Source organism: Lolium perenne, chromosome 7 (assembly GCF_019359855.2).
Source record: "Lolium perenne isolate Kyuss_39 chromosome 7, Kyuss_2.0, whole genome shotgun sequence".
Classification (NCBI taxonomy): domain Eukaryota; kingdom Viridiplantae; phylum Streptophyta; class Magnoliopsida; order Poales; family Poaceae; genus Lolium; species Lolium perenne.
The window spans coordinates 272,994,476-273,018,551 of NC_067250.2; the positions used below are offsets into that span (position 1 = coordinate 272,994,476).

Genomic DNA, 24,076 nt, shown 5'->3' on the forward strand with positions numbered 1-24,076 from the left:
GTGACTAAGGGAAATTTTTGTTCCCACTCAACACTCGCCAAAACTCTATCCAATTTCTCATATGTTGGATTTTCTCTCCTATTTGCCCATGTATATTGTCTACCAGAGAGCGTTATCTCTCTTAGATTTAAATTTTCAATGATTGCATTAAACACAAAAGGCCAATGAGCATTAAAATTATTATTACTTTTATCCTCTGGTCTTCGCAAAATATTGAAATCTCCCGCTAAAAGTATTGGTAAAGTCTCGACCTCACATAACCGGACTAACTCAGATAAAAACTCCGCTTTATGGTTGTCTTGTGCTGCACCATACACAGGGACTAAAATCCACTCAAAACTGTCAAATTTAGATTTAATATGGAGCTTTACACAGAAATCACCATTATCCACCTTTTTAACTGAAAGTGTTTGAGTATTAATTCCTACAAGGATGCCCCCAGATCTACCATGCGGTGGCAAACAGAACCAAACAAAGTTCTGACCCGCAGCCAAGTTAGACAAGAAAGGAATAGTAAAATTCGAACGACCAGTTTCCAGAAGCGCAATAAAATCCAACCGGTGATCACGAATCGCCTCTTTAACAAAAATATGCTTCCCCGGATCACGAAACCCCTCACTATTCCACGTCAAACCCCTTAAACCCTCCATCAAAAATAATTTTTCTTTTTAAGCCTTAGTCTGTCACTTCTCCTAACTTTAGTCTTGTCATAAGACCTTTTTTTACGTTGACATTTATTTTCCTTGCGAGGAATCAAAATTTGTGAATGATCTTCACCAAAATATTGATCTTCCTCATCTAAGTCCTCACAAAGATTTGAAGCACGGCTCACTGCTAGACAAGTAGGTACAGTATCAAGACCCTCCTTTGCAGAGCTATTACTAGTATCTAGAAAAGTTATCATTCTTTGTTTTTCAATATCTTTAATTAATCTAGCCGCATGTAATCTATCATCCAAGTTAACTCCCATTGACACCCCAATAGCAGTAGCTTTATCAATTATTTGCTCATCAGTAAAAGCAGAAAAGGTAGGGATCGTTGATTTTTGTGTACCTTGAGCCTGAACGTCATCACGCTTAGAGGCAAGCATCATCGCTCTTTCCATCTGAGACACATCCGCATTTGGTTGAGCACTCAACCTAGCACTTGACCGAATTCCCTTCATCGAATTTGGAGTAATCCCTCCAAAGCTGATAACCTCTGTCATAGAAGGTTTGCAAATTGGAGTTGCACCAAAAGCCTTGGACGAAAAACATATATTAGGAGAAGAAAAAGCATTGTTTGTATGATCATTATCATTAAAAATTCCAAAACATGGTACCTTATTTACTCCAACAGGAGTCATACACTGAGAAGGGCTAGATGCCTTTCCATCATCAATAGAAATTTTGCCCATCGTATCCAAAACTGCAGCCCGAGATGCATTGGCAGACAATGCCGTAGCACACTGAGTAGGCGTGATCGACGTTGCTTCTCCGATCGACGTACTCTCATGCATAACGGGCTGGACTGGCTTCAGCAGAATTTGCCCAGTAAGTGTCTCGGACTGAAAACCAGATGGTACCAAATCTTCAGTTAAAAGCACAGGTGATGCACATATCATATTTGCTTCATCTGGTGAATCCTCTTGCACATCACAAACAGACACCACTTGCTGCCTCGACCCTAGAGTCTCTTTTATATGCTCATAAACCGATTCACTGAAAGTAACCATGGGAGACTCCACCATAAATTCCAACGGCTGTAGTAGCCCAAACTTTATTGGGGATACCTCAAGCCTATTTGCACCACCAGGTATATTGACATCAGTACCACCTGTAGTTGTATTCTTTTCCTCATCATTCTGTGAACCAAGCCTGCTAGCCTCATCCTCCTGATTCTCCCTATGTCCATCGTGTTCCATGTCCCCATCCCCATTAGGTGCATCATCCATATGCACATCAGAAGCTATATTGGGTTGAAGTCCTTCTACCTCAAATCTAAGTCTATAGAATTGTTCATGTACTCTGACATCCATCCTAGTAGGTATCAGACTTGAATTGAGGCAAGTGATACAAATACGCAAAATGTCATTAGCACGAGTAAAAGCCATATCTATATCTTTTGTCTTTCCAAAAAGAGACCCAAGTGCCCAGAGAGCCAGAAAATCATCAAGTACAGGAGTTGGCAGATCATGCACCCTAACCCAAACATCTTCTGCTGTCCATGCAGGTTCCACTGACCTTGTCCAAAAATCAAAGGTCATAAACATCTCTGAATTTGGTATATTAAATCTGCCAAAGTGTTGCACCCTAACCAGATCAATCTTGCTAGGAAAATTAACACGGTAAATATTTGGCTCCACCATAACCACATCCCACTGATAATTCTCTTCAGGTACAATCCACTGGAGTTGAGTAATTATTTCAGGGATTGTGAGCTGCCCACCAGAGACAGTAACTCGACCCATCCGAGTGTTCTCCAATCTTGGCCTAACCATACCTGAAAAGGGGAACTCCCAGAACATCAAATCCTCATGAGCCAGACCATACATAACCATAGTTGGTTTAGGAGCAGAAATCAGCGGACAATTTCTCGACAAGTGATCTGGGCTTTGACAACAATCACAGATGTTTTGAGTACAGTCATTCAGACAATGCCCTGGTTTGCCACATCGAAAACAGCCAGATCCTTTCTTTTTTTTCGCCATATGTGCATCCCCTGCAGCCTCCGGAAGGACAGGCGTTGTACCTTGTTGTTGTGGCGCTGAGATACCAGCAACTGACAGCAGAACTGCCTCAGCACGTTGTTCAGTTTCGCCCTGTCGCCGAGGAGCATCCCCAGGCACAGCCAGTGAACCAGTTGCCGTCGGTACACCAGAAGAAGGTGTCACCATGGTCGCAGTCGCCTGAGCACCCTGCGGCTGACTCGCTGTGAGCTGTTTTGCCAATGCCGCTGCTGTCTCTTTCACCAACAACATCTGAGCTGCTGATAGCCCATCTGGCAACATCTCAGTATCATTTGCTCTAGCAGAAAACCCAGCAGTATTGTTTCTATAGCCTGAATCTCTAGCAGAAAAGCTATTATTGAACCTTCTGTTATTGTAGTTACCTTGCCCATTGAAGGCACGGCGATCATTGCCGCGATGAAAGTTTGGAGCATTGTTGAACCTATCTTGACCTGTCCCATTATTGCGGTAACCACTCCCTGCCCGGAAGACTCCATCAAAATCACCTCCTTGCAGATCTCCACCATTGCGTGATCCAGCATCATCTCCCGCAGTACCACCATTGAGATCAACGAAAACTTTACACCTGGTCACATGAATGTGTGAGCCTTTCACACTCCTACTCAGGGGCTCTTTGTTTGGGCTGGCTGCGTGGCTGTGAAGGAAAAGCTGATGTGCAGGAAAAACTGTTGTTTTGAGCTAAGCAAAAAAGCTCGGGAAGCACCTCCCACCCGTGCTTTTCTGTGTATGTGGGAAGGAGACCTGCTTTGACAGAAGCCACAGCAAAGCCAACCCCTTTGTTTTGTTTGGCTTGCTTTTTTATGTGGAAGCTAAAAGCTGAAACAAAGAGGCTCTCACTGATTTAATGTTTTCTCGGCCATAGTTTAGGCCACTTCTTTGTGCTTGTTAGAAATCTCATGGCAACGATTTTTGTAAGTTCAAGCATGGAGGGATTTTAAACTACACCAAGGAATTGAAAAGTTGGAAACCAACACAAAGCTGACCTTTGGCCGGATGCGGTTGTAATATAACCAGTGGCGCAGCCAGAATTTTGGTTTGCTGGGGCGAACAATTTTGGGGATAAATATTTGACGCAAAAATGCAAGTTTACTATATAAAATTCGTAGGGTAAATTGTAAACGAAATTTAACTATCATGGTCAATGAAATAAAACTACCAAAAAAACATGAAAAAGCACAAAATACACTTAAAACCTACTAACATGGACTTCATCACTGTGAGATGCCCTTGGTAACCATAAGTCCATAATAATATGCCCCAAGGAGGTAAAGAGTAAAGTCCAAATAAGACCTACAATATGTGAATAAAGCAAAAGTAGTAGTGTAAATCATAGCAAAATTGTAAAGTTTTGGATTGATAGTTGGTTGCGGTCACTCATTTGTTTTGGGAACCACGTGAACCATTTCCGCACAAAACTTATTTGTTTCTTGTTGGATGTAGCCCCATCCCTTTTGGATTGATATATAGTTGGTTGCGGTCACTATGGATTCGAAAGGGGTCATGTTGTTGGCGCTCATGGAATTCTTAGGCAACCTTCCTCCAATAAGAATTTCCTTTTTTGCTCGACACCGCTCTTGTCTAATTGCAACCCAAGATTTTCAAAGGCACAGGTCTTGTTTGTCGGTGTAGCCTGCGGTGTTTTGACTCACCTTTTTATTTGGATCACCGCGTTGGCAACGCGTTCGGCATCGCCCAGGCCCTGGCTATTGGCATCGCCACAGCCGTCTCCCTCGCCCTCGAAATTAACATCCACGACAGTGTCTTGGGCCATTCGCTATCCATATTGATCGAACAACGGCTCCACATCGATGTCGTATCCCCGAGTCATTCCCTCCCGTCCGAAGGCGGCCTTTCTAGGATGAAGCCACCACCATTCATCAGGGAGTGCATGTAGGTGTCGTCGTGCTTGGCTTAGTATTCATGCCGATCATTGACCATTACAGCGCCGTTGGCAAACGGTTATGGACAAGCAAGCATATGGGTTGCTGGCATACCTTGTCGGCCGACGTTGGGCCGGTCATTCCATCGAACAAGATCCGGGGCACATGCATGTTCTCCGGAGTTATCACATGTGCCTTCTTGGCAGGTGCCACACCTGAGTCGCCACCTACATGCATGCGTTTGAGGTCAAGGACCCGTGCCACAAGGCCGCCCTGGTAGAATGGGACGTCTGCCAAAGATGATCTTGACCCACCGAGGCGGGTGGTCAACGCGTGCGCGATGGGAGGCGACATATGGTGCGTGCGACGTAGCAGAGGCTGCTTTGCGGCATTGGAAGGCACTGAGCTTATGATAGAGTTGTCTTGAACCTAGGCGAGCGCCTCGTGCTTGATTAAGGGATAGCATGCACAACGGTTGTGGAGGTTAGCACTTCGGCATTCGCGTTGGCCTAAAGGACCATGGCCATCTCAGCGGTGGCCTTAGCTATCGCGTCGGCAACTAGCTGACAATTCCTTGCCCACGTGAGAACACACTTGTTACCGCACTTATTGGTCTCGATGGCCCTCTCCGCTGGTGTCATCTCTTTCTTTGGTGTCGTGGCCTTCTTCTTGCAGTTGGCAGTGATAGAATATGTATTAGAGTTATACGTGTATACGTGTTGGGTTTTGTGTATATCCAACATATTGTATTTGTACTGTAACTCTTGGTCTATATATATATAAAGAGAAGGACACGCCGGCCACATTGTGTTGTGCAACCCTAAAAACACTTTCCCTAAATTCTATTATGGTATCAGAGCCTAAACGCTCCTAGACCTATTTCTTCCGCCGCCGCAGTCGTCTCCCGCCGCCGTCGCTAGCGTGACCCTCCCACGCCGTCGCGATGCTGCCGGCCGCCCCCGCTGCGACTTCGTCCTCGTCCACGGCCGCAACAACCAGCGCCGTCATCACCAGCGTGGTCTCCACCGCGCCACTCCCGGTCGATCCAATCTCCACCGCGCCACTTGGGACGATCACCTTCACACCGCCATCGGTCTATACTGGATCGATCGTCGCGGTGCCTGCTGATGTTAACGCGGGTCTCCCCGCGCCTCCGCCCGGAATCCCTGCCATGCCCGCAGGATATCTGCCAGGGTTCCAACTCCCGCTTGCGGGAACTCCGAGAGTCGTCTCTATCGCCTCAGCCATCACTATACGGCTGACGAGCGAGAACTACAAGATCTGGAGAGCTCAGGTTGCTCCCCTTCTGCGCAGCCACCTTCTCATGGGGTACGTCGATGGCTCAATCGTCTGCCTGGCTGCTCACACCGTTGTTGACAATGGCGGCGTCATGATTCCGCAGTCAAACCCTCTACATCAACGGTGGGTGCAACAAGATCAAGCCATACTGTCTGCGTTCGTCTCTTCGATGACGGAGAGCGTCGTGGGCATGGTCATGTTTGCCACCACGGCGCACGATGCGTGGGAGACGCTCGCCGGCGCCTTTGCTGCGACCTCGATCGCACGTTCCTCCAGTATCCACCAGCAGATGGCTGAGCTCAAGAAGAGAGACTCCACCATTAACGTCTACTTTCACAAGATGAAGGCCCTGGCTGATGAGCTGACTAGTATTGGTCAACCTCTCCGTGACTCCGAGATTATCTCATACATCCTCGCTGGCCTCGGCAAGGAATACGACGCTCTTTATGAGGTTGTGAATGCCAGGACTGAGCCCATGCCACTCCGTGACCTCTACGCGCAGCTCTGCGCCACGGAGCACCGCAAGTCCACTCAGCGCGAGGAGCCAGGCCATTACTACCCGGCGGCTCACTTTGCCCCGATACAGCCCTCGTACAGCCCCATGGTGAATGCTACAACCTTTGGCGCTCCACGAGGGTATCGTCCTCCGCAGTACCGCCCTGACAGTCGCCCACAGCAGCAGCAGCAGTCCACCCATGGACAGCTAAGGCCGTCCTCTAACACTCAGGGCAAGACAGGTCGGGCACCGGTGGTCTGCCAACTCTGCGGTGTTCCCCGTCACACGGCTGCGCGGTGCTATAAGCGCTTCAACCGTGATTTTCTTGGAGTGGGCAATGATGGCAGGGATACTGAACGACAGCTCTCTATGGCAGCAAATGCCGTTGCTTATGGTACTCATGGAGGACAGCAGATGACTATGGACCCGGCATGGTACGCTGATTCTGGGGCCACTCACCACATTACCCATGATCTCGACAAGCTGACTACCAAGGAGCCCTACCACGACAACGAGCAAGTCCACACGGCAAATGGAGCAGGTATGCGTATACATAATATTGGTCATGCTGTTTTACCTACTCCATCCTCTAAGTCACTTGAGTTAAATCATGTCCTTCATGTTCCACATGCTCGTCATAATCTTTTATCTATGAGTAAACTTTCCCATGATAATAATGTCTTTATTGAGCTTCATCCTCATGATCTTTTTGTAAAGGATCGGGACACGAGGGCACCCATTCTTAGAGGTCGTTGCCATGGTGGTCTTTACGAGATCAAGCCTCCTATCATCAAGCAAGCACTCAGTAGTGTCAAGGTGTCACGTGATATGTGGCACAGTCGCCTAGGTCATCCAGCTTTGCAAGTGGTCCAACATGTTCTTCATAGCCATGATTTACCTTCTATAGTAGAGTCAAATAAGAATAAGAGAGTTTGTGATGCTTGTCAACAAGGAAAGAGTCACCAGTTGCCTTTTTCCTTGTCCACACGTGTAACAAAGTCTCCTTTCGAGATCATTTATTCTGATGTATCGGGTCCTGCTCAAACCTCTGTTAGTGGACATCGTTTTTATGTCAGTTTTGTTGATGCATATAGTCGCTTTACTTGGCTCTATCTTCTTAAACGCAAATATGATGTCTATGATGTTTTTCTTCAGTTTCAGAAACACGTTGAACGCTTGCTAAATCGTAAGATTATTCATGTGCAAACAGATTGGGGTGGAGAGTATGAAAAACTTCATCCCTTCTTTCACAACCTAGGCATCTCTCATCGAGTTTCATGTCCCCATACTCATCAACAAAATGACACTGCTGAACGTAAACACCGACATATTGTTGAGACTGGTCTTACTTTGCTTGCACACTCGTCTGTCCCATTACACTATTGGAATGATGCTTTCACTACAGCCTGTTTCTTGATTAATAGGCTTCCCAGTCGCACTATCGACATGAAAACCCCTCTTGAGCGTCTTCTCAATGAAACGCCTGACTACACCTTCTTTAAGGTGTTTGGTTGTGCTTGTTGGCCTCATCTTCGCCCTTATAACAATCACAAACTCGAGTTTCGCTCTAAAAAGTGTGTCTTCCTTGGGTATAGTTCGCTACACAAAGGATACAAATGTCTCCATGTTCCTTCTAACCGAGTCTATATTTCTCGGGATGTCATCTTCGATGAAACTGTTTTTCCATTTGTCAACTTGCCCACTTCCTCCACATTACCACCTATCACGGAGTCCTCTTTACTTACAGCTGACCAGTTTATGGATACTGCATATGCCCCGCATTTGCTTGCTAATCATGGTGCAGGTACCGGTCGAGGTGCGCGTTTGGAAGTACTCACTCTGGACGATGAGTGCCTGGAGCCATCTGCCGAGGCGCACGTCGATCAGCCCGTGCAGCAGCCGCTGCATGGCTCGTCATTGCATGGCGCGCCCTTGGGCTTGCTGCCCATGCATGATGGAGCGGCTCATGCATCCGGCTTCGCTCCCGGCTCAGCTGCGTCGGGCTTTGTACCCTGTCCAGCCCAGGAACGCGCGAACGCTCCCGCGTCTCCGCTGGCCTCGAGCCCCGCTTCTCGCTACGATGCGTCTTCGCCTGTGACAGACACATCAACCTGTTCCAGTCCTGTGTGTCCGTCTCCGACAGCTGCTGACTCCCCTGTGGCTGCTCCCTCGTCCGCGACAACGACTGCTGTTGCACCTGTCTCGACAGTAGTGCCTCCCACAGCTCAGTCTCCTCCTGTAACTCGACGAAGCAGAGGTATTATTCAGCCCAAAGTCAGGACTGATGGTACTGTAGCCTATACCAGTATATTGGCTGCCCGTGACGCAACTAGAGACACTACTGAACCCTCTGACTATCGTACTGCACTTCGGATTCCTCATTGGCGCTCTGCTATGGAAACGGAGTTCTCTGCACTACAGGAAAATGGCACTTGGAATCTTGTGCCTCCTATTCCTGGTGTCAACTTGATTGACTCGAAGTGGGTGTTCAAGGTGAAACTGCGTGCTGATGGTTCTGTTGAGCGCTACAAAGCCCGGTTAGTTGCTAAAGGCTTCAAACAGCGGTATGGTCTTGACTACGAGGAAACATTCAGTCCTGTAGTTAAGCCCGCGACCATCAGATTGTTACTCTCTATGGCTCTCTCTCGGCGATGGCATCTTCGCCAGTTGGATATTCAGAATGCCTTCCTCAATGGTTTTTTGGATGAGCAGGTATATATGAGACAGCCTCCTGGATTTGCTGATCCTGATAAACCTGGTCATTACTGTCACCTCATTAAGTCACTCTATGGCTTGAAGCAAGCCCCTCCTGCTTGGCATGCTCGTCTCAGTTCAGTGCTTGGCTCCCTGGGATTCTCACCGTCTGCCACTCACACCTCACTGTTTATACTTCGGCGGTCTGATATTACTCTGTTTCTGCTGATCTATGTTGATGATATTATTGTCATTAGTTCCACAGCGGCAGCTATTCCCAGGTTGATTGCTCAGTTGCGGTCAGAGTTTTCTGTCAAGGATCTTGGCGTCTTACACTATTTCCTTGGCATTGAGGTGCACTCTCCATCCCCTGACAGTCTTCACCTTCGACAGCGCAAGTATGCTCTTGAACTCCTTGCGCGCGCTGGTATGCTGAAGTGTAGCCCCGTCACTACTCCTATGCCATCCTCTGAGCAGTTGTGTAGTACTGATGGTGATCTCCTTTCATCTGATGAGGCTACACAGTATCACAGTCTTGTTGGCGGTCTTCAGTATCTTACAGTGACCCGGCCAGACCTGTCCGTTGTTGTCAACAAGGTCTGTCAGTACCTTCACGAGCCTCGCACTCCTCATATGACTGCTGTCAAGCGTATTCTTCGGTATGTGCGCTTCACCATTGATAGTGGTCTGCTGTTTCGGTCCTCTTCCTCTACCTTGCTCTCGGCGTTCTCTGATGCAGACTGGGCTGGTAGTTTGGATGATCGACGATCCACGGGGGGATATGCCATATTCTATGGTGGCAATCTGGTCGCCTGGAGTGCTCGTAAGCAATCTACAGTGTCCAGATCGAGTATTGAGTCTGAGTATAAGGCTCTTGCTGATGCAACCGCGGAGCTTGTTTGGGTTCAGTCTTTGTTACGGGAGCTTGGTATATATCAAGCATGATCTCCAGTGTTATGGTGTGACAACATTGGAGCGACTTACCTGTCATTGAACCCAGTTTTTCATGCACGGACAAAGCACATTGAGGTTGATTTTCACTTTGTTCGTGAGCGTGTTGCTAAGAGACAGCTTCAGATTCGGTTTATCTCTTCGAAAGACCAAGTTGCAGATATCTTCACCAAACCACTTCCGCTGCCTTTGTTTGATCGTTGTAGGCACAATCTCAATCTAGTTTCACCAGTTGAGATTGAGGGAGGGTGATAGAATATGTATTAGAGTTATACGTGTATACGTGTCACTACGGGAGTCACGGGGTGCGCCGACGGCCCCGCACCGTCGGCACAGGGTAAAGCACCGTCGGCACCGTCTCTGCCGACGGTGACCCGTCGGCGTCTGCACGTCGGCACATATCGCGTCGGGGGCGGCGCGCTCACCGTCGGCACACGCGTACGCCGACGGCTGGGCGGTGGCCGTCGGCCGTACCACCGTCGGCGCAGCCGGCTCGCCGTGACCCAGCTCGCCGTTACCGTCCCCTCTGGGCCGACGGTGTAACCGTCGGCACATGCCGTCTTGTTTTTTCCCAGAAACGGCGCCAACGCACGGCATTTCAAACTGGAAAAAACGCGCGAAGCGGCAGCAGCTGTGCCGACGGTGTCACCGTTGGCACAGACCCTGCCATTTGGCACAGCTATGGGCCTGTGCCGACGGTGACACCGTCGGCACAGCTGTTGCCCAGATTTTTTTTATTTCCCTGATTTGGCTCCATTTGCACAGCAATTGCATATAAAATAGCAGTATCATATATGAATTGCACACATATAGCTCACATCACATATATAGCACAAATATGGCACCAAATCCCAAATTTAGTACAAATATAGCACACAAGCAATACGGTACATATAGTCATCCTACATAGATCATTCTACACATATAGCATGTGTCATGTAGCTAGTACAATGTAGAAACTATGGTGGTGCACCACCCGAGAGACGATCTAGCTCCGAGTGGGTGAAGCGAGGCCGCTGTACTTCGACGGTGCTCGGTGAGGTAGAACCACGACGAGAGCCACCGGAAGCAGAACCATGCCGAGGTTCGGCAGAAGCACCAGGAGAACAGCGACCGGGGTGCATCGGCGTACCATCAGGAGCGTCGTTCCCGGATTCTCCCAATCCCTACATGTTGGAGGGAGTTAGCAACTTAGCCATCTCACACCAAGTTAGCAACTTAGCCAAGTTAGCAACTTACCGGGGTCAACTGACGCTGACGCTTGTACATGCAATAGAACTCCTCCTTGGACGGGAACACTGGCGTCGGCCCCGGATGAGGTGGCTCTGGGAGTGGTTCCTCTCGCACTCCAGTCATCATGAACCGAGTGAAACTCTGCAAGAAACGGGAGAGATAGCTCATATTCAAACATGGGGACTTATGATGTTTTGCAACCATAGAGATTGAAACTTACCGCCATCTGGTTGCTCGTCCACTGGACATAGGCCTCTTTCACAAGGTCATGCTCCTTAATCTTCTCGAGATACTCCTCGTAAGCTACTGCATAGGCCTCCTCGAGCTGAGTCTACAATTTCAGAAATAATGCGTCTCATCAACATAGCCATTCAGGAACAAGAGTCAAAACAGAGGATGAAAGTGTGGATGACTTACATCTACCTCTACCCGAGAACGGCATGTAGTCCGCGAGGAGGTAGCGTAGCTGCCGGAGGGGAGGGTAGCCTTGATCTGCGTGAAGTTCCTCTGAGGCTTGAAACCCCCAGCAAGGCAGGCAGGACGTCCATGCGGCTGGCTGGACCCCGCCAGCATCATCGCCACCTCGTCGACCGGCTCGGTCATCGGGTCCTCCACCTCTGGATGGAGCTTGGCGTACTCCTCGCAGTATTTTTCCTTGCTCTCTTTGGCCTTGCCGTAGTACATCTCAGGCGCGGGCCGAGGCTCGTTCGGACCGGGCGTCACCAGCTTCATGTGCGTCCACGCTTCCATCTCACCAACTTCCCTCCCGAGCTTCTTCCCCTGCATCACAAAACAAATGTTATGCATATCATCGAAAATCAAAAAATGCAGCTTGTTCCATTTTTATATGTACCAGACGGTCCCGATAGCGATCGGTGCTGCTGCTCCCCGCACTGTGTGTTCCCTGGTGCCCACGGTTGGCCTTGTTCCAGTCGCTCACGGCCTTGAAATCGGGGTTTTCACCGACCCAATTCTTGACCAACTCCATGAAGGCGTCCCTCTTATTATTATCAGCCCAATGTGGTACAACCTGCAAAATCAAAACTCATTTGAAGAACAAACAATATAGTTGCAAGTTAGCCGCAGTACATAGAATCGCATTGACAATTACTTACCGACATGAAGTCCTCTATCGTCATAGCCGGGGCGAGTCCCTGCACAATCTCAGGCTTTGTGTACCTTACGCCCTGCTCAGCATAGAAGTGGCCGATGCACGTGATCCTCTGGTTGTACCACTGCTGCCGTGTCAACTTCTGACACATGTTACGGAGGATCACGTCCGCCCTCTCCTTATGCTCAGTCGCCACCCTATAATTGCGCTGCAATCAAGCATAACAGAAAGTGTGAGAGGCATGAGTTATCATGGTGGGGTTATCAACTACATATGAACGAAACCCAAAGAGTATGCATTACGTACCCAAAACTTCTTGATCACGGCGTCGGCGGCGGAAGTAAAGCCAGGGTAAGGCGCTATCTCAAAGTCTTCCCAAGTGTAGGCTAGCTTGGACTCGCCCCCAAGGACCGGAGTGTACATCCCCGGCCAGTACTTCCTAATAGCAGCTCCAATCAGACTCCCTGGCACGCGGACATTCTTCCCCGTATATGTGAAATTTCTGCACAATTATCAAACATTAGAAAATGCTAAGTGTCATAACGAAAATGAAATCACCTTACTACTTACTCTATCTTTCCTGGGACAAGGAGCCACTTCTCATCCTCCGTAGCAGGTTCCTTACTCTCATCGGGAACCTGCGCTTCCCCACGAATCCGCAACTTCTTCGGAGCCATCTCCGTCGAAGCCTCCTCGTCCCTAGACTCCTCCTCCTCCCTAGTGTCCTCCTCCTCCTCCCTAGTGTCCTCCTCCTCGTCCATAGACTGTGAAGCCACTGAGCCAGAAGAAGAGGGAATGTCAGCTAGAAGGAGCTGTGCATCCCCCCTCATCCTCCAGCTCGTCCTCCCCCTCGTCCTCCAGCTCGTCCACCCCTCGTCCACCCCCTCGTCCTCCCCGTCCTCCGTCTGCGTCTTCGTAACGCTGGGTGGGAACAATGGGTCTTCCACTCCGTCTGGAAGCACCCGGCCCTGGCTTCCGCTGATGCATCTGATCAAGCAAGGAGCTCGATGATGCCTTCCGTCCGCTCATATTGGGCAATTACCTGCATAAGAAAAGAGAAAATAATTAATAAGCATGTTGAAAATGAGTAAACACTAAGCATAATGACAATGTAGGTACTAAGCATAATGAAAAATGTAGGTATTAAGCATAATGACAATGTAGGTACTAAGCATAATGACAAATGTATGTATTAAGCATAATGATAATGTAGGTACTAAGCATAATGACAAATGTATGTATTAAGCATAATGATAATGTAGGTACTAAGCATAATGACAAATGTATGTATTAAGCATAATGATAATGTAGGTACTAAGCATAAAAGACCCTCACCATTCATCACCACTCTCATCTCTAGGCATTGGGTTCTCAGCCTCACTATCAAAATCAATATCATATGAGTATTCATGGTCGGCATTGGGTTCCGGTTGAGTCTCGACAATGTTGTCTTTGTTCGCATGGCGCTTGGTGAGCATAGCTATGTCCTTCAGGTCCACCATGGTCTCACCAAGCATTTGTACATCGTTGTGGAGATCCTGAAGACTGATGGCGTGTAACACACACGTTCGTTGGGAACCCCAAGAGGAAGGTATGTTGCACACAGTAGCAAGTTTTCCCTCAGTAAGAAACCAAGGTTATCGAACCAGTAGGAGCCAAGAAGCACGTTGAAGGTTGATGGCGGCGAGATGTAGTGCGGCGCAACACCAGGGATTCCGGCGCCAACGTGGAACCTGCACAACACAACCAAAGTACTTTGCCCCAACGAAACAGTGAGGTTGTCAATCTCACCGGCTTGCTGTAACAAAGGATTAAATGTATAGTGTGGATGATGATTGTTTGCAGAGAACAGTAGAAACAGTATTGCAGTAGATTGTATTCGATGTAAAAGAATGGACCGGGGTCCACAGTTCACTAGAGGTGTCTCTCCCATAAGAAATAGCATATTGGGTAAACAAATTACAGTTGGGCAATTGACAAATAGAGAGGGCATGACAATGCACATACATGACATGATGAGTATTGTGAGATTTAATTGGGCATTACGACAAAGTACATAGACCGCTATCCAGCATGCATCTATGCCTAAAAAGTCCACTTTCAGGTTATCATCCGAACCCCTTCCGGTATTAAGTTGTAAACAACAGACAATTGCATTAAGTATGGTGCGTAATGTAATCAATAACTATATCCTCGAACATAGCATCAATGTTTTATCCCTAGTGGCAACAGCACATCCATAATCTTAGAGGTTGCTGTCACTCCCCCAGATTTACGGAGACATGAACCCACTATCGAGCATAAATACTCCCTCTTGGAGTAACAAGCAATGACTTGGCCAGAGCCTCTACTAGCAACGGAGAGCATGCAAGATCATAAACAACACATAGATAGATTGATAATCAACATAACATAGTATTCTCTATTCATTGGATCCCAACAAACACACATGTAGCATTACAGATAGATGATCTTGATCATGATAGGCAGCTCACAAGATCAGACAATGAAGCACAATGGGGAGAAGACAACCATCTAGCTACTGCTATGGACCCATAGTCCAGGGGTGAACTACTCACACAACAATCCGGAGGCGACCATGGCGGTGTAGAGTCCTCCGGGAGATGATTCCCCTCTCCGGCAGGGTGCCGGAGGTGATCTCCAGAATCCCCCGAGATGGGATTGGCGGCGGCGGCGTCTCAGTATGTTTTCTCGTATCGTGGCTCTCGGTACTGGAAGTTTCGCGACGAAGGCTTTAAGTAGGCGAAGGAATTAGGTCAGGGGGGCGCCCGAGGGGCCCACACCACCTGGCGGCGCGGCCAGGGCCTGGGCCGCGCCGCCCTATGGTGTGGCCACCTCGTGGCCCCACTTCGTCTCTCCCTCGTACTTCTGGAAGCTTCGTGGAAAAATAGGGACCTGGGCGTTGATTTCGTCCAATTCCGAGAATATTTCCTTACTAGGATTTCTGAAACCAAAAACAGTAGAAAACAAAGAATCGGCTCTTCGGCATCTCGTTAATAGGTTAGTGCCGGAAAATGCATAATAATGACATATAATGTGTATAAAACATGTGAGTATCATCATAAAAGTAGCATGGAACATAAGAAATTATAGATACGTTTGAGACGTATCAAGCATCCCCAAGCTTAGTTCCTACTCGTCCCGAGTAGGTAAACGATAACAAAGATAATTTCTTAGTGACAATGCTACCAACATAATCTTGATCATACTATTGTAAGCACATGTAATGAATGCAGCGATCGAAACAATGGTAAATGACATGAGTAAACAACTGAATCATAAAGCAAAGACTTTTCATGAATAGTACTTAAAGACAAGCATCAATAAGTCTTGCATAAGAGTTAACTCATAAAGCAATAATTCAAAGTAGAAAGTATTGAAGCAACACAAAGGAAGATAAAGTTTCAGCGGTTGCCTTCAACTTGTAACATGTATATCTCATGGATATTGTTAACATAGAGTAATATAACAAGTGCAATATGCAAGTATGTAGGAATCAATGCACAGTTCACACAAGTGTTTGCTTCTTAAGGTGGAGAGAAATAGGTGAACTGACTCAACAATAAAAGTAAAAGAATGGTCCTTCAAAGAGGAAAGCATCGATTGCTATATTTGTGCTAGAGCTTTTATTTTGAAAACAAGAAACAATTTTGTCAACGGTAGTAATAAAGCATATGAGTTATGTAAATTATATCTTACAAGTTGCAAGCCTCATGCATAGTATACTAATAGTGCCCGTACCTTGTCCTAATTAGCTTGGACTACCGGATCATCACAATACACATGTTTTAACCAAGTGTCACAATGGGGTACCTCTATGCCGCCTGTACAAATGTCTAAGGAGAAAGCTCGCATTGGATTTCTCGCTTTTGGTTATTCTCAACTTAGACATCCATACCGGGACAACATAGACAACAGATAATGGACTCCTCTTTAATGCATAAGCATGTAGCAACAGTTAATGTTCTCATATGAGATTGAGGATGTATGTTCAAAACTGAAACTTCCACCATGATTCATGGCTTTAGTTAGCGGCCCAATGTTCTTCTCTAACAATATGCATGCTTAATCATAAGGTGGTAGATCTCTCTTACTTCAGACAAGACGGACATGCATAGCAACTCACATGATATTCAACAAAGAAATAGTTGATGGTGTCCCCAGAAACATGGTTATCGCACAACAAGCAACTTAATAAGAGATAAAGTGCATAAGTACATATTCAATACCACAATAGTTTTTAAGCTATTTGTCCCATGAGCTATATATTGTAAAGGTAGAGAATGGAAATTTTAAAGGTAGCACTCAAGCAATATACTTTGGAATGGCGGAGAAATACCATGTGGTAGGTAGGTATGGTGGACACAAATGGCATAGTGGTTGGCTCAAGGATTTTGGATGCATGAGAAGTATTCCCTCTCGATACAAGGTTTAGGCTAGCAAGGTTATTTGAAACAAATACAAGGATGAACCGGTACAGCAAAACTCACATAAAAGACATATTGTAAATATTATAAGACTCTATACCGTCTTCCTTGTTGTTCAAACTCAATACTAGAAATTATCTAGACCTTAGAGAAACCAAACATGCAAATCAGATTTTAGCATGCTCTATGTATTTCTTCATTAATAGGTGCAAAGTATATGATGCAAGAGATTAAACATGAGCACAACAATTGCCAAGTATCACATTATTCAAGGTGTTATACCAATTACCACATATATCATTTTCCAATTCCAACCGTACAACAATTTAACGAAGAAGAAACTTTCGCCATGAATACTATGAGTAAAGCTAAGGACATACTTGTCCATATGCTACAGCGGAGCGTGTCTCTCTCCCATACAATGAATGCTAGGATCCATTTTATTCAAACAAAACAAAAACAAAAACAAACAGACGCTCCAAGCAAAGTACATAAGATGTGATGGAATAAAAATATAGTTTCAGGGGAGGAACCTGATAATATTGTCGATGAAGAAGGGGATGCCTTGGGCATCCCCAAGCTTAGACGCTTGAGTCTTCTTGATATATGCTGGGGTGAACCACCGGGGCATCCCCAAGCTTAGAGCTTTCACTCTCCTTGATCATGGTGTATATCATCCTCCTCTCTTGACCCTTGAAAACTTCCTCCACACCAAACTCAAAGCAACTCATTAGAGGGTTAGTGCACAATTAAAATTCACATATTCAGAGGTGACACAATCATTCTTTATACTTCTGGACATTGCACAAAGCTACTGAAAGTCAATGGAATCGAAAATGCATCAAGCATGACAAAACAGGCAATGCAAAATAAAAGGCAGAATCTGTCAAAACAGAACAGTTCGTAAAGACGAATTTCTAACAGGCACCAGACTTGCTCAAATGAAAAAACTTAAAACTAATGAAAGTTGCGTACATATCTGAGGATCACTCACGTAAATTGGCATAATTTTCTGAGTTACCTACAGAGAAAACAGCCCAGATTCGTGACAGCAAAGAAAACTGTTTCTGCGCAGTAATCCAAATCTAGTATCATACTTCTATTAGAGACTTTACTTGGCACAACAATGCAATAAAACTAAGATAAGGAGAGGTTTCTACAGTAGTAAACAACTTCCAAGACTCAAATATAAAATAAAAATACTGTAGTAAAAACATGGGTTGTCTCCCATAAGCGCTTTTCTTTAACGCCTTTCAGCTAGGCGCAGAAAGTGTGTATCAAGTAACATCAAGAGACGAAGCATCAACATCATAATTTGTTCTAATAATAGAATCATAAGGTAACTTCATTCTCTTTCTAGGGAAGTGTTCCATACCTTTATTGAGAGGAAATTGATATTTAATATTACCTTCCTTCATATCAATGGTAGCACCAACAGTTTGAAGAAAAGGTCTTCCCAATATAATGGGACAAGATGCATTGCATTCAATATCCAAGACAACAAAATCAACGGGGACAAGGTTATTGTTAACGGTAATGCGAACATTATCAATTTTCCCCAAAGGTTTCTTTGTAGAGTTATCAGCAAGATTAACATCCAAATAACAATTTTTCAATGGTGGCAAGTCAAGCATATTATAGATTTTCTTAGGCATAACAGAATTACTTGCACCAAGATCACATAAAGCATTACAACCAAAGTCCTTGACCTTCATCTTAATGATGGGCTCCCAACCATCCTCTAGCTTCCTAGGAATAGAAGTTTCGCGTTCTAATTTCTCTTCTCTAGCTTTTATGAGAGCATTTGTAATATGTTTTGTGAAAGCCAAATTTATAGCACTAGCATTAGGACTTTTAGCAAGTTTTTGTAAGAAATTTATAACTTCAGAGATATGACAATCATCAAAATCTAAACCATTATGATCTAAAGCAATGGGATCATTGTCCCCAATGTTGGAAAAAATTTCAGCAGTTTTATCACAAATTTATAGTTTTAGCAGTTTCAGGCAATTTTTCGCGCTTTGCATTAGAAGTGGAACCATTGCTAACACCAATTCTTTTACCATTATTAGTAGGAGGTGCAGCAACATGTGTAGCATTAGCATTACTAGGGGTGGTAATAGTCCAAACTTTAGCTACATTATTCTCTTTAGCTAGTTTTTCATTTTCTTCTCTTTCCCACCTAGCATGCAGTTCAGCCATTAATCTTATATTCTCATTAATTCTAACTTGTATGGCATTTGCTGTAGTAACAATTTTATTTTCATTATCCCTATTAGGCATAACTTTCAATTTCAAAAGATCAACATCAGCGGCAAGACTATCAACTTTAGAAGCAAGCATATCAATTTTCCCAAGCTTTTCTTCAACAGATTTATTAAAAGCAGTTTGGGTACTAATAAATTCTTTAAGCATGGCTTCAAGACCAGAGGGTGTATTCCTATTATTGTTGTAAGAATTCCCATAAGAATTACCATAGCCGTTGCCATTATTATAAGGATATGGCCTATGGTTGTTACTAGAATTGTTCCGGTAAGCATTGTTGTTGAAATTATTATTTTTAATGTAGTTTACATCAACATGTTCTTCTTGTGCAACTAATGAAGCTAACGGAACATTATTAGGATCAACATTTGTCCTATCATTCACAAGCATAGACATAATATCATCAATCTTGTCATTCAAGGAAGAGGTTTCTTCGACAGAATTTACCTTCTTACCTTGTGGAGCTCTTTCCATGTGCCATTCAGAGTAATTAATCATCATATTATCAAGAAGCTTTGTTGCTTCACCAAGAGTGATGGACATAAAGGTACCTCCAGCAGCTGAATCCAATAGGTTCCGCGAAGAAAAATTCAGTCCTGCATAAAAGGTTTGGATGATCATCCAAGTAGTCAGTCCATGGGTTGGGCAATTTTTAACCAAAGATTTCATTCTTTCCCATGCTTGTGCAACATGCTCAGTATCTAATTGTTTAAAATTCATTATGCTACTCCTCAAAGATATAATTTTAGCAGGGGGATAATATCTACCAATAAAAGCATCCTTGCATTTAGTCCATGAATCAATACTATTCTTAGGCAGAGATAGCAACCAATCTTTAGCTCTTCCTCTTAGTGAGAAAGGGAACAACTTTAATTTTATTATGTCACCATCTACATCTTTATACTTTTGCATTTCACAAAGTTCAACAAAATTATTGAGATGGGCAGCAGCATCATCAGAACTAACACCAGAAAATTGCTCTCGCATAACAAGATTCAGTAAAGCAGGTTTAATTTCAAAGAATTCCGCTGTAGTAGCGGGTGGAGCAATAGGTGTGCATAAGAAATCATTATTATTTGTGGTTGTGAAGTCACACAACTTAGTACTTTCAGGAGTGGCCATTTTAGCAATAGTAAATAAAGTAAACTAGATAAAGTAAATGCAAGTAACTAATTTTTTTGTGTTTTAGATATAGAGTGCAAGACAGTAAATAAAGTAAAACTAGCAACTAATTTTTTTGTATTTTGATATAATGCAGCAAACAAAGTAGTAAATAAAATAAAGCAAGACAAAAACAAAGTAAAGAGATTGCGATGTGGAGACTCCCCTTGCAGCGTGTCTTGATCTCCCCGGCAACGGCGCCAGAAAAAGAGCTTGATGGCGTGTAACACACACGTTCGTTGGGAACCCCAAGAGGAAGGTATGTTGCACACAGTAGCAAGTTTTCCTCGCAAGAAACCAAGGTTATCGAACCAGTAGGAGCCAAGAAGCACGTTGAAGGTTGATGGCGGCGAGATGTAGTGCGGCGCAACACCAGGGATTCCGGCGCCAACGTGGAACCTGCACAACACAACCAAAGTACTTTGCCCCAACGAAACAGTGAGGTTGTCAATCTCACCGGCTTGCTGTAACAAAGGATTAAATGTATAGTGTGGATGATGATTGTTTGCAGAGAACAGTAGAAACGAGATTGCGATGATTGTATTCGATGTAAAAGAATGGACCGGGGTCCACAGTTCACTAGAGGTGTCTCTCCCATAAGAAATAGCATATTGGGTAAACAAATTACAGTTGGGCAATTGACAAATAGAGAGGGCATGACAATGCACATACATGACATGATGAGTATTGTGAGATTTAATTGGGCATTACGACAAAGTACATAGACCGCTATCCAGCATGCATCTATGCCTAAAAAGTCCACTTTCAGGTTATCATCCGAACCCCTTCCGGTATTAAGTTGTAAACAACAGACAATTGCATTAAGTATGGTGCGTAATGTAATCAATAACTATATCCTCGAACATAGCATCAATGTTTTATCCCTAGTGGCAACAGCACATCCATAATCTTAGAGGTTGCTGTCACTCCCCCAGATTCACGGAGACATGAACCCACTATCGAGCATAAATACTCCCTCTTGGAGTTACAAGCAATGACTTGGCCAGAGCCTCTACTAGCAACGGAGAGCATGCAAGATCATAAACAACACATAGATAGATTGATAATCAACATAACATAGTATTCTCTATTCATCGGATCCCAACAAACACACATGTAGCATTACAGATAGATGATCTTGATCATGATAGGCAGCTCACAAGATCAGACAATGAAGCACAATGGGGAGAAGACAACCATCTAGCTACTGCTATGGACCCATAGTCCAGGGGTGAACTACTCACACATCAATCCGGAGGCGACCATGGCGGTGTAGAGTCCTCCGGGAGATGATTCCCCTCTCCGGCAGGGTGCCGGAGGTGATCTCCAGAATCCCCCGAGATGGGATTGGCGGCGGCGGCGTCTCAGTATGTTTTCTCGTATCGTGGCTCTCGGTACTGGAAGTTTCGCGACGAAGGCTTTAAGTAGGCGAAGGAATTAGGTCAGGGGGCGCCCGAGGGGCCCACACCACCTGGCGGCGCGGCCAGGGCCTGGGCCGCGCCGCCCTATGGTGTGGCCACCTCGTGGCCCCACTTCGTCTCTCCCTCGTACTTCTGGAAGCTTCGTGGAAAAATAGGGACCTGGGCGTTGATTTCGTCCAATTCCGAGAATATTTCCTTACTAGGATTTCTGAAACCAAAAACAGCAGAAAACAGCAACTGGCTCTTCGGCATCTCGTTAATAGGTTAGTGCCAGAAAATGCATAATAATGACATATAATGTGTATAAAACATGTGAGTATCATCATAAAAGTAGCATGGAACATAAGAAATTATAGATACGTTTGAGACGTATCAAAGACCTATGTCTATTTGAAGGTCTCCGAACTGCTCTTCCTCTTGATAGAAAATTCCCTCATATGTTACCGGGTCAATGTTGTTGTAATCGTCCTCGGAGGGGATGGGTAGCTTACCATGTGGCGATACCTGGAACACGACTTCCCAGCCCATGAGTTCCTCATTCTGACATGGGTAGGACAAATAATAAACTTGCTTGGTTTGGTGAGCCACAACATAGACGTCGGATTCGATGTAGGTGGTTGTAGGCCTAACTTTTGTTTCCACATTTGTACCAAATATACTTGAACTCCCTCTCAATACAAAACTGCCAACGATACTGCACCGGTCCCCCCAAGAGTGCCTCGTTGGCGAGATGCACGATGAGATGTAACATCGGAGTGAAGAAGCCTGGGGGGAATATCATCTCTAACTTGCATAGCATGTCCGGCACTTGCTCCTGCAGCTTCTCAATCACCTTGGTACATATCTGCTTAGCACAGACCGTGCGGAAAAAATGGCTCACCTCCGCAAGCACTCGCCAGACATGATCGGGGAGATACCCTCGAAGCATCACCGGCATCAGCCGCTCAATCCATATATGATAGTCGTGACTCTTGAGCCCGTTTATTTTTCCTGTAGCAAAATTGACTCCCTTACTCATATTCGAACAATAACCATCAGGGAACATCACGTCATATTTGAGCCACGTAAATGCCTCCTTCTTGTCGGCGCTATCAAGACAGTACTTGGCATGCGGCTTTAACCAACCTTTTCAATTGCCCTCAGGAGGCTACATGTGTAGAGCCACCCTGTCACATATCTCCTCAATATCGACTCTAGCTGAAACATTATCCCTTGACTTGCCTGGTATGTTGCAGCAGGTGTTAAGGAATGCCTCCCCGCAATTCTTTTCGGTGTGCATCATATCGATATTATGGGGAAGTTCAAGGTCCTTGTAATACTCGAGCTCTGTTATGCCTGCTATGTGAGTCCAGTTGTGCGTTTTACCATATCCCTCAAATTGGTGGCCGGGTTCCCTACTAGGCTGGAGAGCACGTAGCTCAGCATCAACAGTTGCACCATCGAACTTTGGTATTTCTTTATGTTCAAGCACAACTACGCCTTTCGTGAAGTTCTTCTTGTCAGATCTGAACCGATGCCCTGGACTGAGGAACTTGCGGTGTTTGTCAAAGGCAACATATTTGTGTCCAACTTTTAGGTGCCTGAATTCTAGTTCGTGCCTGCACACTGGGCATGGAAACTTACCAGCTGTACTATGCCCACAGAATAGGGCGTACCCGGGTAGGTCATGCATCGAATAGTGGAACCAAACTTTCATGATGAAGTTTCTCTTTGATGCTCGGTCGTATGTCAATGTACCGTGATGCCACGAGTGGTGCAAATCATCCACAAGTGGTTGCATTAAGACACTCAATTTCTTCCCTGGATATTCAGGCCCTGGAAGGATCATCGACAAGAATATGTTCTTCCTTTGCATTACGACTCCAGGAGGGAGATTGAGCGGAATAACAAACATGGGCCAGCAGTTGTACGCGGCAGTCGACATATCATATGGGTTGAATCCATCGGTTGCTATCGCAATTCTAACATTTCGAGCCTCACTTGCCTCATTTGGGTGCTTTTCATCGAAGTGCTTCCATGATTGACCATCATATGGATGTACCATGGGTACCCGTTTCTTCTTGTCCTGCAATCTTATCCCGGTCTTATGCCATGTCATCTGCTTGGCAGTCTCCTCGAACATGTAAAGCCGCTGGATTCTTTTGATGAATGAGAGATAATGAAGAATCTTTATGGCTACTTTTGTCTGCCTCTTCTGACCATTGCCTACATCTACCTCATGATACCTAGAGTGACCACACTTGGCACAGTACTTGTCATCCGCATAGTCTTTCCAAAACAAAAGGCAAAGTTTTGGACAGACATCATATGTTACATAATCCATTTTCATTGCTTTCAAGATTTTCTTCGTTATGTACATGGTCTTGGGCAAGCAATGACCTTCAGGCAA

The 24,076-nt window shown here is 45.4% G+C and overlaps 2 protein-coding genes across 2 annotated transcripts; one reads left to right on the forward strand and one right to left on the reverse strand.

The window, feature by feature from the left end:
• Positions 1 to 322: 322 nt before the first annotated feature.
• On the reverse strand, positions 323 to 4,499 carry LOC139833941 (uncharacterized). The gene is made up of 4 exons (XM_071824316.1): positions 4,378 to 4,499; positions 1,322 to 3,293; positions 1,054 to 1,240; positions 323 to 339 (listed from the first exon to the last, which is right to left on the reverse strand). The coding sequence occupies exons 1-4, from the start codon at positions 4,497 to 4,499 to the stop codon at positions 323 to 325; spliced, it is 2,298 nt and encodes a 765-aa protein (XP_071680417.1).
• Positions 4,500 to 5,551: 1,052 nt separating this feature from the next.
• LOC139833942 (uncharacterized) lies at positions 5,552 to 10,042 on the forward strand. Its single transcript, XM_071824317.1, has 2 exons — positions 5,552 to 6,944; positions 8,208 to 10,042. Exons 1-2 carry the CDS (start codon positions 5,552 to 5,554, stop codon positions 10,040 to 10,042), a joined length of 3,228 nt encoding a protein of 1,075 aa, XP_071680418.1.
• Positions 10,043 to 24,076: the final 14,034 nt, after the last annotated feature.

Bases quoted from the DNA above. Each gene is read 5' to 3' on its own strand.
- LOC139833942 (XM_071824317.1), top strand. From the start codon at position 5,552: ATGCTGCCGGCCGCCCCCGCTGCGACTTCGTCCTCGTCCACGGCCGCA. The intron at 6,945-8,207 runs GTATGCGTATAC...ATCATGGTGCAG, and splicing joins CCACACGGCAAATGGAGCAG to GTACCGGTCGAGGTGCGCGT.
- LOC139833941 (XM_071824316.1), bottom strand. From the start codon at position 4,499: ATGGCCCAAGACACTGTCGTGGATGTTAATTTCGAGGGCGAGGGAGAC. The intron at 3,294-4,377 runs GTGAGTCAAAAC...TCATGTGACCAG, and splicing joins GCGGTGATCCAAATAAAAAG to GTGTAAAGTTTTCGTTGATC. The intron at 1,241-1,321 runs GTACCATGTTTT...TTTTCGTCCAAG, and splicing joins CTCCTGTTGGAGTAAATAAG to GCTTTTGGTGCAACTCCAAT.